Here is a 24,080-nt window from a genome sequence, read left to right on the forward strand (position 1 = left end):
TATGTCTTTTCTCAGATCCCCAAATTCTTGGATCAGAAAATTTCTTCCTCCAATGAGTTCAAGTTGCTTCCCTATCTCATGGAGTACTTATGTATCTATGCCTCAATCGCTTCAGATTTCTCTTATTTCAAGTCATTTTATTGTCCAGAAAACAAATGCATTCCTCAGCTTAAGAAATGTTCTCAGAATTCTCCTTGATAAGGATGGAAAGGCCTCAGGCCTGACAAAACACCTATGGTTGGTACATTGTCACTTGGAGTCATCTAATGATTGTCTTTTGTTTATGATAGCATTGCTTACCATAGCCAAGACATGCAATGAACCTAGATGCCCCTCAGTGGATGAATAGATCAAGAAAATGTGGTGTATATACACAATAGTTTTATACTGTTCCATCAGAAAGAATGATATTGTACCATGCCTAAGGAAATGGAAAGATGTGGAAAAAAATTATATTAAGTGAAATAAGCCAGACCCATTTGTGGTAACTAGAATGTGCCTATAAATCTACTAGTAGACACATTGAATAGTAAAAGGCAAAAAAATAAATTATATAACTGTCTAGACGTTTACATAGTGAAACCAAAGAAGAATATTCTTAGGCGAGGATCAAAGGCTCAATAGCTCTGAGCATGTAATCACATAAAATGATATTTATCTAAATGCACTTCCTGAAATGGAAACAAGAGGTTTTTTTTGTTTTAAAAAAAGAATGAATGTTCTACCCGAAGAAAAATTTACCTTCTGCACCTATAGTGTTCTTTTAATGTGTCATTGGCAGGTATGGCTCATGACCTGTCAGCTTCATGCCTACTTTCTCCAGAATTGCTACAAGTTTCTCTTCAGCTGAAAAATGCATTTTCTTTTTTTCATATATTTTTATTGTAATTAATAGAAGGGTTACATTACATTCGCCAGATGGAAGGTGCATTACTTCACATACATTGATACCCTTTCTCATGTCTTGGTCCCCATTTCCCTCCCCCCCACCTCCACCCTTATCTTGTTTTCCCCCCTTTCCTATCTAATTTCAAATAACCAAATACGCATATATCCAATGAAAAATGCATTTTCTATATTGAGTTTCCCTTCCATTTTATACATTCAAGTGTTCTATAAAATAAATGCAGTAACTTTTATTTCTTTCATAGAATTGAAATTATGCTTTTGTTCAGTGAAACTTTACACTCTTGAGACATTGGAAAGAAGTTAATTACAATGAAATGTGACATTTGATCAATCAAGGAAATTCTTGAATCTTTTTCTTCAGCATCATTTAAAGAGTATATGACATTTTTTCTTTTAGTGTCACTGAAAGCAAAAGACAAATGGGCAACAAGTAACTTTCTCTTTATTCCTTTTACTAATAGAGGTAATGAATTTCCTTTTATACTTTAGCAGGAAAGAAAGAAAGCTTGGTGGGGGATTGTAGAAGTGGGAACTGCTGTGATATAACAAGAAGCGCAAGGAAATCTCTGAAGAGACATAGACATTAAGGTGTGCTCAAGAAACAGCAGAGCCATTGAAGATTTCAGCATTCACCCAAGAGAGAAGACATCAATTTCATAGGATTTGAGTAAAAATATTGAATAAGCAATGGAAATGTTCTAGAGAGCCACTGGGTCTTTTAGCTTCATTGCTCGAGAAGATACTGAGAAATTAACCTATACCTCTTGTCCAGGAAGACTACTGTTAAGCAATTCAGAATATTCTTCGATAACCACACACAATATATTTAAGACATTCATTATCACTTTTATCACTTGGAAAAATACAAATGATAAAACATTTTTATTTTTTATTTTTCTGCTTACATAAAAACATAGTACCAAAAATCTATTTGATAAAATATGTAACACTCCAAATCATAAATTAAAGACAAACTCAGTCTTTCTTATGTTTCCCTGTGTAACGTGACTTTCTTACCTGAACTTTTTATATTTGTTGGTTACAGATTTTTTCCTTCTAGAATGATGAAAGAACTGGTTATGCTGAATTGTGAATGAATAGAATATGGCAAGAAAACATGAGAAGTAAAGCACAATGGAAAGTCCATTATAATATAGCAAATTGGATCATCAGTTTGGACATGTAGGTAATTCACTAACAGATAAAAAAAATGAGCAATTGCTAGCCTGTCTCCAATTTTATCCTCTTACCTGTCTTTGTGTTCAAAATCACAGAGGAAATGAGAGCACTTCTCAAGTCTAACCTCCTAGTGATTTTAAATAGTAGAAAAAATATTTGAGAGAGTAGCTCATATTAGTATTTCAGGTTGAGCTCTTATCTTCCCAAACCTCTCTCTCAGCTTCTGAAAAGCTGTTGCCTCTTAATGACTTGTAGTTCTGTAGTCATAAAATCCTGAGAGAGATTGTCCCTAGTGCCAAGAAACATTGAGAATAAACAGGGTGTCTTTCCAGGAAGCAGTCTTATAAAATTCCTCTGTGGAGTTTCTTTGTGTTTTTTTTTCTTCATTTTTTCTTATTACATTTTATTACATTCTTTTTTTCTTATTACATCTGGTCTTTAATTTGAGAATCATAGGCAGAATAAGGCACAATGCCTACTATATTTCCCTTAGACAATTTTCCTTTTATTCCTTAAGAAAGCAAACCTTTCTTAGAATAGAGCTGGATGCCAGTAGCTCATGCCTGTAATGCTAGTGAATGAGGAGGCTGAGACCCGAGGATTGTGGTTCAAAGCCAGCCTTAGGACTCATCTCCAATTAACTATCAGAAAGGCTGGAAATGGAGTTGTGGCTCAAGTGGCAGGGCACTAGCCTTGAGCACAAAAGCTCAAGGACAGTATGTAGGCTCTGAGTTCAAGCCAAGTCCCCCCACCCCCCGTCCCAAACCAGGAGGGCATAGATCAATTTTTCTCTTTTGCATTTAAAGTAATTTGAAGTTTAAAATGGAAAGAAAATCAGCAATGAAAATGAAAGCAGTATGTCTTACTGATCATTAGCAAACCATAATTCGAATACTCTACTTACTTATTAATATGGGTTTTAGTAGATACCAAAACCAGAAAATAAAATAAGTTTACTTTTGTTTTTTTTTTCTAACCCTGAATTATTTTCTTTACTTTTGGACTGAAAAGTACATATTTTTCTCTATCTAGGAGCATGATTTTTTTTATTGTAATTAGTAAAAGGGTTACATGATATTTGCCAGATAGAAGGTGCATTAATTCACATACATTGATACCCTTTCACATGTCTTGGTACCCATTTCCCTCCCCCCCACACCCCCCACCCGTCTTGGTTTTCCCCCCTTCCCTATCAAATTTCAAATATCCAAATACAAATAAATTCAATATATCAGATAACAAAGTGAGATACTATACCAATATGAGATAACCAAGGGACAGCAAAGGAGATGAGAGACAACATAGTACATTAAGGACAACAATCATTCATTATATGGCTTTTGTTTCAATATCCTGGAGGTCCTTTCAATTAGCTTCACATTATATGGCCTTATGTATCAAGATTTTGCTCTATTGCAGATCTCTGCTAGTAGAGCCCAAGGTTTCTACTGATTATGATGAATGAGGGAAACCATTGAGCCTAAGTTCCTTTGAGTCTGGCTTACTTCACTTAATATGATTTTTTCTAAGTCTTTCCATTTCCTAACAAATGGGGCGATGTCATTCTTTCTCACTACTACACTGTTGGTGGGAGTGCAAACTCGTTCAACCACTATGGAAAGCAGTGTGGCAGTGCCTCAAAAGGCTAAACATAGAACTCCCCTATGACCCAGCAATTCCACTACTTGGCATTTACTCAACCATCCAGAAACAAGGACATACTAAACCCACTAGCACAACAATGTTCATTGCAGCACTATTCACCAGAGCAAAGATATGGAACCAACCTAGATGTCCCTCAGTTGATGAGTGGATCAACATGTTGTGGTATTTGTACACAATCGAATTCTATGCTGCTCTCAGAAAGAATGATTTTTTTTTAAATGTGTGCCCTCAATTCTTGCTACAGCTTTTACTGCCAGACACCAGTGGCTCACACCTATAATACTAGTTACTTCAGGAGGCTGAGATCTGAGGATCATAGTTCGCCAGCCCAGGCAGAAAAGTCCCCATGAAGACTCTTATCTCCAATAAACTACTCAAAAACTGGAGGTAGCCCTTGTGGATCAAGCAATAGAATGCTAGCCCCAAGGCTATTGTTCAGGGATAGTGCCCAGGCCTTGAATTCAAGCCCCACAACTGACAAAAAATATTTTTTTCTGTCTTACTAGACACTATTTTGAAATTGAACTACACAGCTTGTTGGGGAGGGAGGCTGAGAAGGAAAAACTGGGAGAAAAAGAAAGAAGGGACACTGTTCAAAAAGAAATATACTCATTACCTGACTTATGTAACTGTAGTTCCTCTGTACCTCACCTTTACAATAATAAAAAATTGTTTCTGTTTAACCCTAGGGGTAACTGTATATGCCTTCTATCTATGAAAGGATTATAATAAAATAATATATTTTGCTCATATTTTATTGAGTTTTAATTCTTATTGTTGATACTTCTTTCATGTCACATGAATCACATTAACCACTCCTTGTTATTACCAATGCAATATAATACAAATAAATTACATGTTCCTTATATGTAGGTTATTATTCTGAGTGCCTAAGGTTAATTCTCAGAATAGTCTAATGACAATTTCTTTTTTTATTGTCAGGATACAGAGAGGCTACAGTTACATTCATCAGGTAATAGGTGCATTACTTCTCAAACATTGATACCCCTTCTCATATTTTTTTTTTGCCAGTCCTGGGCTTGAGCTCAGGACCTGAGCACTGTCCTTGGACTTTCTCTAAGGCTAGAGCTCTACCACTTGAGCCTCAGCACCACTTCTGGCTTTTTTCTATGTATGTGGTACCGAGGAATCGAACCCGGGTCTTCGTGCATGCTAGGCAAGCACTTTAACCACTAGGCCAAACTCCCAGCCCCCCTTCTCATATTTTTGCCCCTGTTTCTCTCCTCCTCCCCCTCCCAATCATCAATTTCTTTACTCCAATTCTACCATAAGGAAACTGAAGCTCAAAGGATTTGAATAAATTTCCCTTTATCTGGTGAGAGTTGTGAAACTACCATTTTAGCTCTGTTTAGTTTCAGAACGTATTGAAATATGACATGCATTCTTCCAACCATGTAATGTCTCTCCTCCCTCCCTCTTTTTCTCTTCTCTCCTTTCCTCCTTTCAGCACTTCTTCCTTCCTATGTAACCGACAGTTGTCTACTCAGAAAAGGATGGAGATTACAAAGTAACTCATCAGTTGAAAACAACATTCCATTATCTAAATATGGGTTTTCTTTTTTCTCCTTTTAAAATTATATATATTCATGAATTTTACTATGAAATTTTTATTCATGCACATAATAAATTCATATCTGGATGGACACTTAGGTTGAGTCCATAACTTAGCTATTGAGAATAGTACTATAATAAACATGAGAGTGCAGAAATATCTCCAGCATGTGGCTTACTTTCCTTTTAGTATACACCTGGACGTGCAGGGATGGATTAATATTTATTGATTGTATATGTTGACTAACATCCTGCATACCTAGGTAAATGCCACTAAATTATGAGGTGTACATTTTGTTGATGTATTATTAGTTTCAATTTTCTAGAGCAAAAGAGTTTTCTAATTTACACATGAGATTAGGGCAGACATCTTCAATAGAAGTGCTTCAAAATTTTCTCATTTTGTTTGTATTCACAGTTGGATGAAGGTAGCGGATAAACATGATTAGAAGAGGACAGAATAAAAGGTTATAGGTCCTTCATGAAATAACCATGAAGAATCATTGAGGCCACTTGAGATTTTCCTTTCAACTCCCTGAAGCAGTGTGTCCTACTCCAACTCTCAGAGCTAGGGATACCTAGCCCTCATTAAGTATTTCTGATAGTATAAAACTCATGGATAATGATTCTACCACTCCATAAAAACAAAATGGCCTATAAAATAGCCCCATACCAGAAGCTGGGAGTTCAAACTCTATCATCTATTCCTGTGCTCTCATTTCTACTATAGTTCTGCCTTTCTTCCTCCTCCTCCTCCTTGTTCCTCTTCTTGTGCTTTATCTTTTCAATTTATGGTTGGGAAGAAAGAAAGGTAAGATCTGATGGTGTCCTGTGAAAGGGAAGAATTCAACATGTCTGTCTTGGCTTTGCATATGTGAATCAGGCCACATGCGTGTACAAGGTGCAATTTCCTTCAATGTGCTAACTTTTTTTATTGTCAGGATTGTGCTAACTTTTTGTTAGCTTCATCTTCTCTGATAGTTATTTTAAGTTTTAAAAGAAGGGACAAATATTTGAGTTTATGGCAATGAAAGGTTATAAAAAGTTCTCCTGGATAATAGAATGTTGTGTTTTGGTATAACGAGAGTTATTGAGTCTATGTGTATGAGGAAAAAAATAAAAACAATGTATCTGTGTTGTTCAGAGAGTCAGGACTTCATAAAGTCAAATCTTTTATGGCAAAGTGGGAACAAATATTGCTTAAAGGGTGATGAAATGTATGAAACAATATCAACCATTTTGCTAATATTATAAATGATACACAAGGTGAAGTAGTGACTATGTCTGACACTCGTATTATTTTAATTTGGGGAGCAGGAGTTTCACAACTTGTTAGTTGCCACTAACAGCTGGTAAGTGGGTGTGGAGAACATGGACTTTATTTTTAATGTTGGCATAGCTAGTAAGTAGAAGAGATTTGAATTTAACCATCCCGCCAGTGATTAAGATTAAACCACAATGGGTGAAAGTTCTAACTCAGACTCATCTAAAGATAGAATGATTCATTTTTCCATTTTTTGCAGGGCTTACAATATCTGTTCATACAAAGTTCAGAGTTGTACTGAATTGTCAGTCAGCAGAGAAGCTGTATGGGGGAATTTTAGTGGTTGGCATTGACTTTTTTTTTTTAAACAAATACGTTTCTTCCAAATTGCAATTGTAAATTCTTCAAGTTTAAGCTCCATGAGAGACAGTGTAATCAACAATGGCTGACGGTCAATCCATCAACATGCATTGCATCAGAATTCAGAGCTGGACAGCATATGGGCACCAGAGAAGGCTCTTAAGGCAGCATCTCTAGGATTTCTGTCTTATTCTGGAGAATTCACTGATGAATGGGAAGTACTTTGTCACAGACTTTTGTTTATCTATTAGTCTGAATACTCTGTGAAGTCACAGTGGGCCAGACAACCAAAGTAAAATCACTCTCGGAAATGGGACTTCCGTTCTCATAGACATGAGTTGAATTACATTTTTCCTTTCAGTGTTGGTAGAAGTTACGGAAGCCAGTTTACATTTTCTTTTGGTATTTGGCCTAAACTTCTGGAACACTATTTCTCTGGAATTTCCATAAATTCTCCACTGAACTAGAATTCAGGGAAGAATTAAAACTTAAATAAACCCAGGAGGGTTTTCCTTCATGGAAAACTTAAAATATGGCTACTGTGAAATCTTAAAAATCTTAAAAAATTGTCGGTCTTAATTTCAATTTCTGTAATATTTCCTCTATTGTTCTTCTTGCAGGTGACTACTTGTAGATAATTGGTTCTGTATATGTAATGCAAAAATCAACAGGTATTCTGACTAACTTAGAAAACAGATTTAATTAAAAACACAATCCTACCCCACTCAACAAACCCGGGAATACTAAGTACTCTGGTAACTTGGAATATAGAGGAAGATCATACATAGATGATAGATGACTTGATGTCTATTTCACGATTATTGAGGCTGTTGTGTATTTAATAGTTTAAGTCAGCAGGGTGTGGTGGCTCACATCTGTAATCCTAGCTACTCAGGAGGCTGAGATCCGAGGATCGCTGTTTAAAGCCAGTCTAAGCACTAATGCCAGAGAGACTCTTATCTCCAATTAACCACTAGAAAACCTTAAGTTGCGCTGTGGCTCAAGGGGTAGGGTGGTAGCCTTGAGCTGAAGAGCTCAGGGATAGTCCCCAGGCCCAGAGTTTGAGCCCCATGACTGACAAAAAAAGGAGTTTGTCAGCACATAACCACCTTTGTTTTAATTTTTTGTTTGCTATCAATGGTTTTGTACTCCTTGTTGGGAAGAAGGCAAATACTAAAAACATTTTTTTTTAAAAGAATTTATTAACATTGATTTTTTTACATCGTATTTCAAATGTCAAATTTAACAAATATTCAAGAATGGAATCTCTATATGCAATCATTGGCACATAAATTTAAGAACAAAATTAAAATTAAGCTGAGTCATAAGCTGAGTCTCTTTATGTCATAGATATATATTGATCTATATACTATATCAATATGTCTACAAACATATTGATCTTATCATATTCTTATATGTATATATAACTATATAGACATATAATGATATTTATATATTTATAATGTATATTTATATCTCCAAATTCATGTCAATGACCTTGAGTACTTGAGTGTTGAGTCATTACTCTTGTACTGTTTGGATCTAAGGACACCATGTGCTTTTGTTTCTTTGGTCTTGAGTTATCTCATTCAACATAATTTGCTCTAGGTTCATCCACTTCTCAATGAATTCCATTATTTTATCTTGTCGGGTGGTTATGTGGAATTCCATTGTATATATGTACCACATTTTTTGTATCCATTCATCTGTGGTGCGTCATGTGGGTTGTTTCCATTGCTTGACTATTGTGAACATGGTTGAGCAGGTGTCCTTATCATATCCCGGTTCCTGTTGCTCAGGGTAGATGCGTAGGAGTGTGGGCTTTATTTCCCTATGGCTGGGGCATAGGGAAGGTCTACTTTTAGTTTTTTGAGGAACCTCCAAACTGTCTTCCAGAGTGGTTGTACTACATTCCCACCAGCAGTGCAGTAGGGTTTCTCTTTCTCCACAACCCCAGTGGGGTTTGTTGTTGTCTGAATTCAGAATATTGGCCATTCTTGTTGGGATAAGGTGGTATCTTAGGGTTATTTTTATTTGCATTTCCTTTATGACCATAGATGATGAACATTTTCTCATGTTTCTTTGCCATTTGTACCTCTTCCTCTGTTAAATCTCTCTTTAGTTCCTCTGCCCATATATCGATTGGTTTGTTGGGTTTGGGGGATTAGTTTCTTGAGTTCCCTGTAGATAATGGATATTAAGCCTTTGTCTGATGTATTGTTGGTAAATATCTTTTCCCAATTAGTTGGGTGTCTTTCCATTTTAGTAGCTGTGTCTTTGTGCAGAAACTTTTTATTTTTAGGAGTCTCATTTGTTGAATCTCTCTAATCTGTTGTGACCCTGGGACTCTATTCAAGAAGTTTCGAGAAGGCAAATATTTTTGATTATAGGGACTAATGTGGGCTGGTTATTTGGAATATCTGGTTTGAATCAGGCCTATGCTCTTGACAGAAAGAAGCATTTTTGAAGGACTTGGGGTATATATAGTTAAGAACTAGAGAAGGATATTCAAAAAGTAGAAATTTATTGGCCAGTTAATCATTTGTTCAGAAGCCAAAGTAGGTACTTTCCAGTTAGAGTACAGCTCTACTTTAAAATGTTTTTCTCTGATATATCTATCCCTAGATGTAAAATAGCATCATGATGCTGTATAATGTCAAACTAGCTACTAATATATTCTATTGATAGCTTATCTGTGGTATAAATTTGTATTGACTTGCGCACTTTCTTTTCCTGACCTAATCTATACCCTTAATTTATATTTATTTATAGCACTGCTCAAGATAGTTCTATCTGTTGATCAAACCTTGTATTTTTGATGGAACTTACTTTCAATCTTAGATAATAAGAACACAGGCTGAGGAAGGCAGTTTGGGCTAAGATGAGACAAAGTCTTCAAAATGTCACCAAACTTGGAAGTTAAATAATGTGATTTTTCTTTTCTTAAATGTTATCTCCCTGATATAAGTGGTTTCCACAAACAGTCTCATTGATAGCATCCTCATTGCCAAGCTCAAAATCATTCAAGGTGGGCATGAGTCCCAAGACATGTACTTTCATTGAAGACCATGGTTCCCTATTTTGTTATTATATTGCTTTTCAAATTTTTCCTTTCTCCTCTACCACCTCCTCCACATTAAAATATATAAGTACTCATTAAGAAGACAGACTTAAAATAACTCCATGGCTTTTCCCATTGTGATCTTTGCCCATCATCTCTGAGACACAATGGGGGTCAAGGCCCCCATCACCCCACATTTACACACACATCTCTGGCATTGCATGTGAACAATAGTCATTTTCCCTCTATGAAGACTCTCATGTTTCTTAGAAGTTGTATCCCACAGGAAATACTAAAAATATTTAAATGTGATGATGGTTGCATTCTACCAGAATTTGTCACGGGGGATAAAAACTATAGCAAATGGTCATGTTGCATACAATCACTATATTTCCTTTTTAGCCTCAATTCGCTGTACAAGAAGGTTTCATCTTTTCCAAATGTTCTGCTCCTTTCCCTTGTCCTGTACTTTCCACATTAATCTCAATAAGCTTCATTGTTACATTTTTGCACATTTAACAGCTGTATTTTCTTGTGTTTTGTAGATTGTTGTTCTTCCAGCCTATGTATACTGCAATTGGTGCTGCTTCTTTCTCAGTCTTCAAGATTAAACCTCATGGAAGGAGAAAACCAAACCTCTTTCTCCGTCTTCATCATCATGGGTTTCTCCAATCTAAATAATTTGCAATTTTTACTCTTCACCACATTTCTTACGATCTATCTATGCACCCTTGGAGGAAATGTCTTCATTATTTTGATGACACTGATGGACTCTCGACTACACACCCCCATGTATTTTTTCCTGAGGAACTTGGCCTTTCTTGACATCTGCTACACCACTACCAATGTCCCCCAGATGATGGTGCATCTCCTCTCACAGAGGAAAAGCATCTCCTTTGGGGGCTGTGTCACTCAGTTTTTTGCATTCCTTTCCTTGGTGGGCGTAGAGTGTCTTTTGCTGGCAGCCATGGCCTATGACCGTTACGTTGCCATCTGCAAGCCTTTAAGGTATTCTGTCATCATGCACAAGGCCCTGTACAGCCGGCTGGCCGCCTCCTGCTGGGGTTGTGGTTTCCTCAACTCAGTGGTGCACACAGTGTTGACCTTCTGTCTGCCCTTCTGTGGTCACAACAAGATCAACTACTTCTTCTGTGACATCCCACCTTTGCTGGTCCTGTCTTGTGGGGACACTTCTGTCAATGAGTTGGTGATACTCTTTCTGGGAGTCTTCATTGGCTGGGCTCCTTTCCTGGGCATCATCCTTTCTTACCTCTACATTATTTCTACCATCTTGAAAATCCACTCCTCCAAGGGGAGGAAAAAAGCTTTTTCTACCTGTGCCTCCCACTTGCTCATTGTCCTTCTCTACTTTGGCAGTGCCATCTTCACTTATGGAAGACCCATCTCATCTTACTCACTGGCCAAAGACAGGTTGATCTCAGTATTGTACAGTGTCGTGACTCCCATGCTCAATCCCATCATTTACACTTTGAGGAATAAGGACATCAGAAAGGCCCTGAGAACTGTGGCAGAAAAAATAACAATCTTCAAATCTAATTTCTCCTGAAATGCATGTAGTACCAAAGAAGTGTGTCTATGATTGTATACATAATACAATAAGATTGTTTGATTTAGCAATACTGTCTAGTTGTTTCTAGCAACAAATATGTAGAAATTAAACGTTAATTTCAATGATGAAAGAAATGTGGCAAAATGTTCATAGTTGTTGAATTTGGGTGAAGAGTACATGTTAACATTGCTGTTTTATTCTTGACATTCTGTACGTTCCCAAATATTTCTGAAAGATAAGGTTAAAAGCAAACCAGAAGCTGTGTGTATGTGATATTCTTATTCCTGCACATGATGAAGGCATTTGTTTTTTTCTTGGTGAACTACCTATTGGCTTATGCTTTTGTTTGTTTACTGAACAAAAATCTTTGTTACACTAAACTTACCTACTTCAAGACCTAAGAATGCTTTTTGAATAGGCAAGTTAAACTTAGGAATGATTTTAAATAAACAAATAAAACAAAAAAGACAGAGCTTTGGTTGAATTGTTTTTGGTGGAATCAGTCAAAAGTGAAATATTTCTTGTTCCTCTTTCTATTTACTGCTCTGGTATGTTTCTGTTTCTTATGCTAAATGTACTTACTTAGGTCTCTGAATTTAAGTTCTTGCCATCACTGGACCTCTCAAATATTTTTTCCTTACAATTGTCACACACCCTAAACTCCTGTAGTCTTTCCTTTATTACCATGCTTTAGTATCATAACCAAATGTTCCATATATATATATATTTATTGCTAATTGTGTTCTTAGTCTTGTTGCTATCCTTAGGTAGTTGTACAAAGGGATTTAAATTTTATTCAACATGACAGTTTTGAGTAGAATGCATCGTGTGTGTGTGTGTGTGTGTGTGTGTGTGTGTGTGTGTGTGTGTTCACATATCCTGGGGTTTGATCTCAATGCTTGGCTGCTGCCCCTGTACTCAAGAGTAGCACTCCACCACTTGAGTCACACCTCTACTTCTGGCTTTTTGATGGTTCACTGGAGAGAAGTATTTCGTGGACTTTCCTGTCTAGGCTGACCGAATTGCAGTGCAAAGAAGAGCTTGGATTGCAGGTCTGAAGCATGTGGGGGCTCACAATGTGTCTTGATCAATGTAACCCTTTTCATTATTCTCCCCTTCTTTCCTATTCCCTCAGCTTACCTGGTTTCACTTTTCACATATGTACATTGATTACTATGATGGCATAATCATAATTCAATGACTATATAGCATATTTAATAACTATATGTAAACATGTAGATATCTATATCTAAAATCACTTTTATCTTCAGCCCAAATTCATAATTTCTTAGTCATTCTTCCATCAATGTGTAGAAATTAGGTTGTTTCTATATCTTAGCTATTATGAGTAATTCAGCCTTTTGTTCACTTTTCTCAGTGAGTCTTCTAAAACTCACACCCTCTCGTATTGGAGACTTCTTCAGGTTTATACTATTTAGTGACACATAGAAAGGTTGTTTTCTACTTTTGATCCCATTTCATAATCAGTATCATTTACATGGACACATTCATCTTTGATAGTTTGATTTTTATGTGTCCTTCATGATTCATACCAACTTTTGGACATATAAAATAAGTTAATAACTTTTTAAGCTATTGTCTACTAGTTCTTTTTTTGTTTTTTCTTAAATTTTATTTTATTGTCAGGGTGATGTATAGAGGAGATACAGTTACATTCATAAGTAATGAGTACATTATTTCCTGAACATTGTTATGTCTTCCCATGTTTTTCTCCTACTTTCCCTCTTCATCTCCTCCAAAGTTGTAAAGTTAATTCCCAACAGGTTGTCTTGTGCTAACTCTAATTCTCTCTCCCTCTCTCTCTCTCTCTCTGTGTGTGTGTGTGTGTGTGTGTGTGTGTGTGTGTGTGTGTGTGTGTGTGTGTGCTGGCTCTGAGGCATAAGCTCAGGACCTTGGTACTGTCCCTGAGCTTTTTGCTCAAGGTTAGCATGCTACCACTTGTGCCACAGCTCCATTCCAGCTTTTTCTGGTGGTTAATTAGAGATAAGCATCTCATGGACTTTTCTGTCTGGACTTGCTTTGAACCATGATCCTCAAAGTGCAGCCCCCAGAGTAGCTGGGAGTACAGGCATGAAATATCAATGCCTGGCATAAATAACAATATTTCCGAAAAGAACTATTGTAAATGGCATCAACAATTTACATATACATCCATTCTGATGCAAATTTCTTCTCTAGGAATTTATTCTAGGTAGGTAATACACATGGTCACAAAAATATATTTTCATGGACTTTAAAAATTATGTATAAAAGTAAAAAATGGCAGTAATCTGAAATGCTACAACAAATGCAGTAATGGTAACTACAGATGACAAACTGTATGAGTCAGGTAATAATACCATGTGTTGTAAGGTGAGAGTAAAATGTAACTGTGAGGCTAACACCTGAGGAGCTCAGTAAAGGATTCTTTATACATATAGAGGACATGAGACTAAGCAAGGCTTAGGAGAACATGGGGTGGGACCAGAGAAATTTTTTCTTTGGGCCATGTGGTAATTATGACTCTGAATCCCACTAAATGCAAAGAGCTTTATTTCAGTATCCCAGAATTCTATGAGAGAAAGCTCAGATGGAAATTGAGGGATTGAGGGATTTCAGTGCCCCAACCAAAAGTGTAGCCCATCATTCAGACACCAAAGAATCACTAAAGGTGAAAGGAAGATCCCAGCAATGAGATCCTTGCACTGTCAAAAATAACTCTTGGAAATTTAAGAAATCAATAATTCAATAGATAAGTTAGAAGACTCCAGTCATATTATCATGGAGTTGTACAAACGGAAAAAATTAGCAAACAAGTTGGAGGAATAGTAAGATCACACAGCTATTACTCAAGAACTCCTAAATTCCTACAAGTCCTCCTCCCAAGAAAAGGCTATGAAGAATGATCTGAAAATCTCAAAAAAATTGTGAGCTTACCTGCAAAAATGTACTTTTGTCGTGGCCTGAACCAGGGGTTTACTGTTCTTACCATGGTAGATGCAAAGATCAGATCCACACAAAGACACTTACAATGAAATTTAAGGAAGTACAGAGAAAAAAAGAACCTTTGAGACTTCAAAAGCAAGACAAACAGCTTTGAAAGCAAGCAAACGAATCTAGTATGGAAAGATAAGCGTTGGTAGCAATTGTAACAAGTCACAAAATTGATTCTGTTAGTTGTTAATGAATTGGCATACCTATACAGGGAAATAATTTCTCTATTTAAATTTAGTTGCACTGCTAATCACAGTAGTACATGCACTGACTTTAGTCAGATGCTTTGCATAATTACAATAGCATTATGAACAATACATACATGAAGTTGTTTCTGCTGGGAATCTAAACACTGATCTGTGCATACAGGTTAAGCAAATTCATGTTCTTCTGTTCTATCCTGTTTTATTATACTTTGTCCAAATATTTCCATTTAAAAAATGTCTGTAGAACCCAGTTCATAATTGATTATTTTTAGTTTTCATTGGGTTGCTCTAAATTATCTTTTTGCATTCACTAAATGTTAGGTTTTTCAATGGAATGAGATGTGGTTTATCTTTCATATGATTTTTTCTTCATTATTAACAAACTACTCTACCAAGATTGATTATTTTTAATAAACAACATTGTAATGGCTTCACAAGAACAAAAAAAATAAGGGAATAACTGAAATGATACTTATGGGAAGAGAAATATGGAAAGAATAAGCCCTTGGGGAGAAAAAAAAATCCCAAGATTATAATGCCAATCATGCCACTTGGGAAGTTTTTAGTCTTTTTTTTCTTTCTGTCTAAAATAAGAGGTGAAATTTACTGAGGTTCAATATTATACATAGATATAAGCTATTAGTAACATCCAGAACTTCCCGTTCATTCTTTTAGAGACAAAATATGCAGTGTGTCTCTGATTTTTGGATAACTATTTTGTGTGGAAAGATTTCTAAAAATTTCATTTCTAAGGTAGGTACAGAGAAAAGACCAAATTGATTTCAAAAGACAAAAATGATCTATCCTAGTAATTTTTTTCCCTGATGAAATGGTGTTGAGATCACAGGATTGAATAAGTTAGTGTATTTGGGCAACAATTTATTTTTAAGATGTGGTTTTGATAGGGATGAGGACAAAGCTAGCCCTGGAATTTCAGTGTTTTTGCCTCAGCTCTAGAATGATGAGGTTAAAGGTGTGTGCCACAATACTCAGCTTCTGGGGAATTTCTTTGAATTAAAGCTATGAAAAGTAGTACATAGTCGAATAATATAAGGGCTCATGGCACAAGTCATTGGTTCTTAAAGCTTTCAATTTGATAATACATCTACTTTTTTTAAGAGTTTCAGGATAGCTGTCTATGTGATTAAGTATGTATGTATGTTTTCTTGTCTATGTATGTCTTTAGTGGAGAGAGTAGCAGAGCAATCATATGTGTGACCGAAGAAAAAGGTAAAGTGAAAAAAGGTAAAGGGAAGAGGAAAGGGAAGCTGGAGAGAAAACAGGTAAATCATTATTTATCTATCTATCTACTTATTTATTTTTATTTAGTGTTAGTCCTGGGCTTGAACTTAGGTACCAGTCACTATCCCAGAACATGTTAGCTCAATGCTAGTGCCTTTCTCTTCTACTTTAGTCACAGCTTCACTTCTGGCTTTCCTTTTTGCTGCTTTAAAAAAATAATTAATAGAAGGGTTACATTATTGCTGCTTTAAAAAAATTTTTTTTGGTGATTAATTGGAGTTAAGCATCTTATAGTTTCCTGCTTGGGCTGGCTTTGAACTATGATCCTCAGATCTCAGCCTCCTTTGAAGTTAAAATTATAGGTGTGAGGGGCCTGGAGTTTGGCCTAGTGGTAGAGTGCCTGCCTAGCATGCACAAAGACTCGGGTTCAATTCCTTGGTACCACATACATTGAAAAAACCTGGAAGTGGTGCTGAGGCTCAAGTGGTAGAGTGCTAAGCCTTGAGAAAGTCCAAGGACAGTGCTCAGGCCCTGAGTCCAAGCCCAGGACTGGCAAAAAAAAAAAGAAAATTATAGGTGTGAATCAAGACATGAGAAAGGGTATCAATGTTTGTGAAGTAATGCACCTTCTATATGGTGAATATAATGTAACCCTTCTATTAATTATAATAAAATATATAAAAAAGTGTTGTTCTTATAAGAACAGATATCTTGGACTCAAGTGAAAGAGTGCTCATATGTAATTAAATCATTATATGTAATTAATATAATTTTCATGGTTGTAAGACCATAGTAGTTACAGCATCAGGAAACTTGTAGATATTCTCTTTTGTATGTCATTATTTCAAGATTTAAGAAGTCACATGATGTCTAAGAGAGAATAAGAATGAAGAGTTAAAGGCATGGGCTAAAAAGACAAAGTAAAATATGTAGTTGAAATTGCCAAGATTTTATAGTTGGGATCTTTCTAGCTTTGGTGGGATTTTCACACTTGAAGAAACAGGCATTTGATTTACTATCTGCAGACTGGTTCTAACATGGAGACATTCTCAGTCAGCTCATCTAGGGCTTTTCAGCAAGCCACATGGTATGTCCTGCCATGGTCTTGCTGAACAGTTCCCAGACAGGCCATTTTGTGTCATGCTTATCAGTGGGGGCAGGTGCACAATAAGTAGTATTTATTTATTTAAGGATTTTCAAAGTGAGGACATAAAGCCCAGGTCGGCCAGGGGAAATAAGGATGCATTCAAAGGGCTATCTTTTAATGTTCTTAAAATTTTGTTTATATCATACTGAAGAATCAAACTTAGGGCATCATGTATGCTAGGCAAGCACTCTTCCACTAAGCCACATTCCCTGCCTTTTAAAGAGCTATTTTAACTCTTATTCTTATTGGGGCTTGAGAAGAATAAGGAGAAATGGGAGTATATGACAATTGTGAGGATTAAATAAAAAGGTCACTTGATTGTAGAAGCTGAAGCTGTAAGACCTAAAATATTGGAAACAGAAGGAAAGTCATCTGATGGTAGTTTGAATCTAAGATGCTTGGTATTGATGTTATAGAGGGTTAAAATTATTTCTATGTGGGTATATGGGATTGAATTAGGGCCTCATACTCTCAATAGGCTTTTTCTGTTTCTAAGTGGCTTGTTAACACTGGAGCCATCCCTCCAGCCTGGCTTTTTGATGATTAATGAGATAGAAATCTCTCAGACTTTTCTGCCTGAGGTTGGCTTCAAACCTTAATCCTTCAGATGTTAGCCTCTTGGATAGCTAGGACTATAGATGACCTGTTCACATCCAGACATTTAAAATGATTAATAAGGACAAAATTCAACTGGAGAAAGGTGGCTAAGGAAAAATGGTAATGCTGATCAGACAACTGAAATAATAGAATCTTATGGAAGAGTATAGGAAGGGTATAAAATCATAGAATCTTATGGGAGGATATATCTTGGGCTTAACAGTCTGAGAGAACCTTAGACTCAAAGGACAAACAGATTTTTTTCTGGTGTGTATGTGCTTGTGTGTGTGTGTGTGTGTGTGTGTGTGTGTGTGTGTGTGTGACAGTCTTACAGTCGTGTTTGAACTTGGCCTGGGTAGTGTTTTTACTCAAGGCTAGTGTTCTACCACTTGACTTACAGCTCCACTTCTGGCTTTTTTTCTTTTTTCACTAATTAGAAATAAGAGTCCCACAAACTTTCTAGGCTCACTTTGAACCATGATCCTCAGAACTCAGCCTTGTAAGTAGCTAGGATTACAGGTGTGAGCCAAGCGTGCTTGGTTCTAATACATAAATATTATATTACTTTTCAAATATGAAATTGCCTTTTATCTTGAAATATATTTCATTTTGTTGTGACTTTCCTTTTAAGTATTACTTGTTCTTATTCATTTATATTTATGTGTGTATATCTGAATATTTATATTTCATACAGTTTAAGGATTTTTTTCTGCCTATACTTCGTGAGAAAAATTAGTCTGTGGTTTGTTTTTCTTCGTGGTAAGTTCTTTCTTTTTTTACTTTACAAATAGCTTTTTTTTTTTTTACCAGTCCTGGGCTTGAGCTTCGGGTCTGAGCACTATCCTTGGGATTGCTCAAGGCTAGTGCTACTACCACTTGAGCCACAGCACCATTTCTAGCTTTTTTCTGTGTATGTGGTACTAAGGAATCGAACCTGGGTCTTTGTGCATGCTAGGCAAGCACTCTGCCACTAGGCCAAACTCCCAGCCCCCATAAATAACTTATTTTTTAATTATAATTCTTTTTATTGTTGGGATAATGTATACAGGGGTTATAGTTACATTCATCAGGTAGTAGGTGCATTACTTCTCACACATTTATACCCTCTCTCATGTTTTTGTCCCCATTTGCCTTCCCCACTCTTTCCCAATCATCTTGTTTTTCCCCCTTCCCTTTCCTACTTCAAATAAATAAACGTATATACAATATACCAGGTACCTGGTAAGTTCTTTCTTAAGAACCTATAATCCTAACTACTCAGGAGGCTGAGATCTGAGGACTGCAGTTCAAAGTCAGCCTGGCCACTAAAATGTCCGTGAGACTGTTATCTCCAATTAACCACCAGAAAACTGGAAGTGTGCTGTGGCTCAAAGGGTAGGGTGGTAGCCTTTTTAGGGTTTCACAGCAGTTTAATGCTCTTTAGAACACCAGCAGGCTGTGGATTTCGTTGGCATCCAACCATTCCATCCATCACCAGGGCTCAGGGTTTCCGAGACAGCAGGAAGAGTTGGCACTGCCAGACATCAGATGGACCTTACAGGCTAATTATCCTTCTTGAACTTGCCATTGATGTCCGGTACCCAGTCGAGGATCAGTCGCCAGTCAGTGGCCCACACCAGTCCCACAGCACCCATGGTGCCCCATTCGCTGGCTGTGGAGATCCAGTTCTGGGCCAGCTCCCGGTAGCTGCGGGCCCAGAAACTTGCACAGCCTCGCGGACCAAGTCGGAACACTCAAGGTCACCGCATTCTGGCAGCACCTCCATACTGCGCAAGCGCGCCCTTGGCATGCATGCGTGTAGATCGCTGCCTGGTCAATTACTATGCACAATGATTTCTCTATTTATTCCTTTGTCTGTGTGTCAAATGTTTTAGTGTATCTTATCTTTTTAATCATTCAAAATATGTTCTAATTTCCATTTGTATTTTTTTCTGTTATCCAGGAATCACGAAGCGTGCAATGTTTGAAGGATTTAGTGAATTTTCAAAAAAGATAGCTTATTCTTTTCGAATTCTGCTGTGGCAAATAACATTGAATGATTCAATTTTTTTGCAACTTTTTTTTTTATTTTGTCTTTGTTGGCGAATTAGCAATATCAGGAATTCTTTTCATGTTGACTTTAATGATCTTTATGTGTTAAAAAAGTTGTGAAATAGGTTCATAGTTTTAGATCTTCACTGACTTTTTGGCTGATACTAAGTATAAAGGGGTATGTTAGTTTTTTTTATTATGATTGTGAATTTGACTTGTTTTTTTTGCCAGTCCTGGGCTTGAGCTCAGGGCCTGAGCACTGACCTTGGACTTTCTCAAGGCTAGAGCTCTACCACTTGAGCCTCAGCACCACTTCCAGCTTTTTTGTATGTATGTGGTACCAAGGAATCGAACCGGGTCTTCGTGCATGCTAGGCAAGCACTTTAACCACTAGGCCAAACTCCCCGCTAATTTGACTATTTTTTATTGTTGATTATAAAGCTTGCCAGAACTTAGTTCAGAGTTCTCTCAATTATACCCACAGCCACTCTGTCATTTTGTTTAAATGCACATTTTACTGTATCTTCCCTATACTTAACATAATATTTGACGTTTGTGGGTTTTATGTCTCCCAACATTTTAGATTGTCAGTATGGATGTGTGGCTTTTTACTGAGTTTTAACATTGCAGGAAAAATGTAAAAATGAAGGACTCACCAGAACTACATCTGTACTATCAGATTCTAAAATCACAAGTAGGGAAGTTATTTCTTTTGTATGTTTTAGAGTTTTCTAAATCCTAAACCTAATGCTATATTTGAAATTTATGCTCAGTTCCTACTATTCTATTTAAAAAGTGCTCTTAATCTATACATACTTCATCTATACCTGCTTTCTTTAACCCAATCCAATTTTACCAATTCAGAATTGACTGGGTACATTGGTTTTCCTTGATTTTGCCAAGAATAAATTAACTTTATTGTTCCAAAACATTCTTTATTTTGTAGTTCACCCCTATATTCATCTAAATAGTAAACCTGTTTCACTTAATACTAGGGTGAAAGAAAAAATATCATAAAATATACCTCCTTGCTATTCTTACACTTGTTCCTCTAAATGATGGAGAATGCTACCGTGGTGAATGCTTTTTTTTTACTTGGCCTGACTGGCGTTCAGGAGCTACAGCCTGTCTTCTTCGTGATATTCTTGGTCATTTACCTGATAAACTTGATTGGAAATGCAGCTATATTGATGGTTGTTATTTTGGAACCCAAACTCCATTCCCCAATGTATTTTTTCCTGGGAAATCTTTCATGCCTGGATATTTGTTATTCTTCAGTAACCTTGCCCAAGGTGCTTGTAAACCTCCTTTCCACGCACAAGACCATCTCTTTTCTAGGCTGCATCACTCAGCTACATTTCTTCCATTTTCTGGGAAGTACAGAAGCCATCCTGCTGGCTGTCATGGCCTTCGATCGCTTCGTGGCTATCTGCAACCCACTACGCTACACTGTCCTCATGAACCCTCAGCTGTGTGTTCTGCTGGCAGCTGTGGCCTGGACCACCAGCTTCTTCTATGCTCTGATGCATTCTGTCATGACTGCACGCCTGAGCTTCTGTCACTCTTGGAAACTCAACCACTTCTTCTGTGATGTCAAGCCCCTGTTGGAACTGGCTTGCAATAACACAGAACTCAATCAGTGGCTCCTTTCTGTTGTCACAGGCAGCATATCCATGGGAGCATTCTTCCTCACTCTCCTCTCCTACTTCTACATCATTAGCTACCTTCTCTTCAAGAACTGGTCCTGCAGAATACTTCAGAAAGCCCTCTCAACTTGTGCCTCACATTTCATGGTGGTCTGTCTATTCTATGGGCCTGTGGGTTTTACATACATTCGTCCTGCCTCAGCTACATCCATGAGTGAGGACCGGGTGGTGGCTATCATATACAGCGCAGTCACCCCAGTGCTGAATCCACTAATATACACACTTAGGAATAAAGAAGTGATGCTGGCTCTGAAGAAATACTTGGGATAAAGTTCTTTAGAGATTGCCTACAGCAGCAAGAGGACAAATGACACATTGCTGCATTGCATGAAGACATTCATTTATTTTAGTGTAATAAATGATTAGTTTACTTGAGTTCTACTTATTTTTTTTGACCAGTGCTTAGGCTTGAACTCACAGCCTGGGCACTGTCCTTAGACACATTTTTGCTCAAGGTTAGTGCTCTGCCACTTGAGCCATAGCACCACTTCCTGCCTTTTCTGCCTTTTTGTGCATGCTAGGAAAGCATGCCCTTGAGTTCTATTTTTTTTCTCAGAATATTTGAGCCTATCAGTTTAATGCAGGAATGAATGCAAAAATCCTTTTGTCTCATAAAACTTCAAGTTCAACATGGTGGTGGGGTTCACAATACATAAACCCATAGTACATGTATCAGGTTAATAAACTTTTATGGAGAACAGAAAGAAGATAGAGATTGAGATGAGAGTCGGTATTTAATACATAATAAGAACTCATCAGATTTTTGTCCTGGTTTCTTGGCAGGGCACCAAAATTTCTCAAATAATAAAAGTATTTTTGTCATTCTGGAACCATTTGGATCATACCTGAGTGACAAGAACCATAATGGGCTCCAAAATGTGATCGAGAGTTTAGGGGCTTTAAATCTTGGTGACAGTTGACTGACCTTCATGAAGGAAAGAAGGCTAAGAGATTGATTTCAGCTACATAACCAATAATTAAAATCAACTATGCTTATGTAAGGAAGCTTCAGTTTAAGTTTGATGTGAAAGCTCTGGTAGGCTTCCTCAATTGGCAATACTCTCAATATTTCATGGATGTCAGTGCTCTTTCTGGAGAACTATGCATCTTGAAGACAAAAGAGCTTTTGTACTTGAACCCTCACAGAACTTACCTATGTATCTTTCCATATGATTCTTTGATCAAACTTAATCATAAGTAGAGCACTTTCCTGAGTTCTGAGTAATTCTCACAAATTATGAAATCTCAGAGATTACCCAGAACCCTTAAATTTGTAGCCAGATATGTTCAAGCTTGAGGTTGAGCACTTCTGGCTCACAAACTTGCAGATGACATATGGAATGAAAGCTATCTTTCAGAGACTAAGCACCCAACTTGTGAAATTTTAGTTTAATTATAAGTAGCTGATGTCAGAAGTCTGTTCACACCCACAATCACACACACCCACACACTTGTCTGTCAGAGATACAGTGAATGGAATTATTGCAACAGGAAGCAAAATTGGAATGACAATCAAGAAATCTTGATCTATCAGGGTCGATGCTAATGGAAAACCATATACAAAGTTCAATACAAACAAATATAGATATTGATTTCTTGTTATTTATCAGGAGTAGATGAGTAGGTCAGCTGCCTCACTCAGTTTTTATAACTGAGCTAAGACTGAAATAATAAAATTAGACAATACAAGGCTATATCAAAATAACCATCAATAAAATACAGATAATCATGAATGAGTACTTTGGAAACATAGCCAATAAACTGGAAAAATCTACAGGAATGACTAAATTTCTGGTGCATTTGACTTACCAAAATTGAACCACGAAAATAGAAGCCATATAAATAGATCTATAATAAGAAATAAGATTAGAACAGTAATAAAAAAAACTCTCCAAAAAGGAAAGACCAGGATTTGATGGAGACACTACCAAGTTGTAGTAGATATCAAAGAATGAACACCAATATTCCTCAAACTACCAAATTTATTCAATGAAGCCCAATATTACATTCATTCCAAAACCAGATAAGGACACATCAAATAAAGATGGATCTTTTTAAACGGTTCTTCCAAACTGAATACTGTATGTATAAAGGATCATACCATGGGAAACAGAGACAAAAAACATGAGAAGCGGTAGCAATGTATGAGAAGTAATGTACCTACTACCCAATGAATGTAAATGTAACCCCCATATATATTACCCCGACAATAAAGTAAAAAAAAATAAAGGATTTTGCCACAAAAAAGGATTTAGATCAAGTTTCATTCCAGGAATTTGACATACATAAATCAATTAATATAACATAGCACAAAAACAGACTCAAGGAAAAATTATGGGATCATTTCAACTGATAAAAATCTTTTGATAAAATTCATAATCCTTTTTATGATAAAAGCTCTGATGAGGGCTGGGAGTTTGGCCTAGTGGTAGAGTGCTTGCCTAACATGCATGAAGACCCAGGTTCAATTCCTTGGTACCACATACATAGAAAAAAGCCAAAAGTGGTGCTGTGGTTCAAGTAAGAAAGCTCTAGCCTTGAGGAAAGCCCAAGGACAGTGCTCAGGCCCTGAGTTCA

At 36.8% G+C, this 24,080-nt stretch overlaps 2 protein-coding genes, 1 long non-coding RNA gene and 1 pseudogene across 4 annotated transcripts in view; 2 read left to right on the forward strand and 2 right to left on the reverse strand.

Annotated features, from left to right (window-relative positions):
• Window positions 1-24,080, reverse strand: part of LOC150048008 (uncharacterized) — a 91,658-nt gene that overhangs the window by 18,749 nt on the left and 48,829 nt on the right. The gene's annotated exons all lie outside the window — the stretch shown is intronic.
• LOC150048013 (olfactory receptor 5V1-like) lies at window positions 10,627-11,577 on the forward strand. Its single transcript, XM_090356458.1, has one exon. It carries the CDS (start codon window positions 10,627-10,629, stop codon window positions 11,575-11,577), a length of 951 nt encoding a protein of 316 aa, XP_090212584.1.
• LOC150048014 (cytochrome b-c1 complex subunit 10-like) lies at window positions 19,308-19,559 on the reverse strand (annotated as a pseudogene).
• On the forward strand, window positions 20,856-24,038 carry LOC150048015 (olfactory receptor 12D3-like). Of its 2 annotated transcripts, XM_090355345.1 has the most exons (2): window positions 20,856-21,745; window positions 24,008-24,038. In XM_090355345.1, the coding sequence occupies exons 1-2, from the start codon at window positions 20,856-20,858 to the stop codon at window positions 24,036-24,038; spliced, it is 921 nt and encodes a 306-aa protein (XP_090211471.1). The 2 variants fall into 2 exon arrangements, with proteins under 2 accessions (XP_090211471.1, XP_090211473.1); XM_090355347.1 differs by lacking the exon at window positions 24,008-24,038 and having other exon boundaries at window positions 20,856-21,773.

The sequence above is a fragment of the Megascapheus bottae genome, chromosome 22, assembly GCF_031878675.1.
Source record: "Megascapheus bottae isolate mThoBot1 chromosome 22, mThoBot2.hap1, whole genome shotgun sequence".
Taxonomy (NCBI): Eukaryota; Metazoa; Chordata; class Mammalia; order Rodentia; family Geomyidae; genus Megascapheus; species Megascapheus bottae.

Bases quoted from the DNA above. Each gene is read 5' to 3' on its own strand.
- LOC150048015 (XM_090355345.1), top strand. From the start codon at position 20,856: ATGGAGAATGCTACCGTGGTGAATGCTTTTTTTTTACTTGGCCTGACT. The intron at 21,746-24,007 runs GCTGGCTCTGAA...AAAAGCCAAAAG, and splicing joins CTTAGGAATAAAGAAGTGAT to TGGTGCTGTGGTTCAAGTAA.
- LOC150048013 (XM_090356458.1), top strand. From the start codon at position 10,627: ATGGAAGGAGAAAACCAAACCTCTTTCTCCGTCTTCATCATCATGGGT.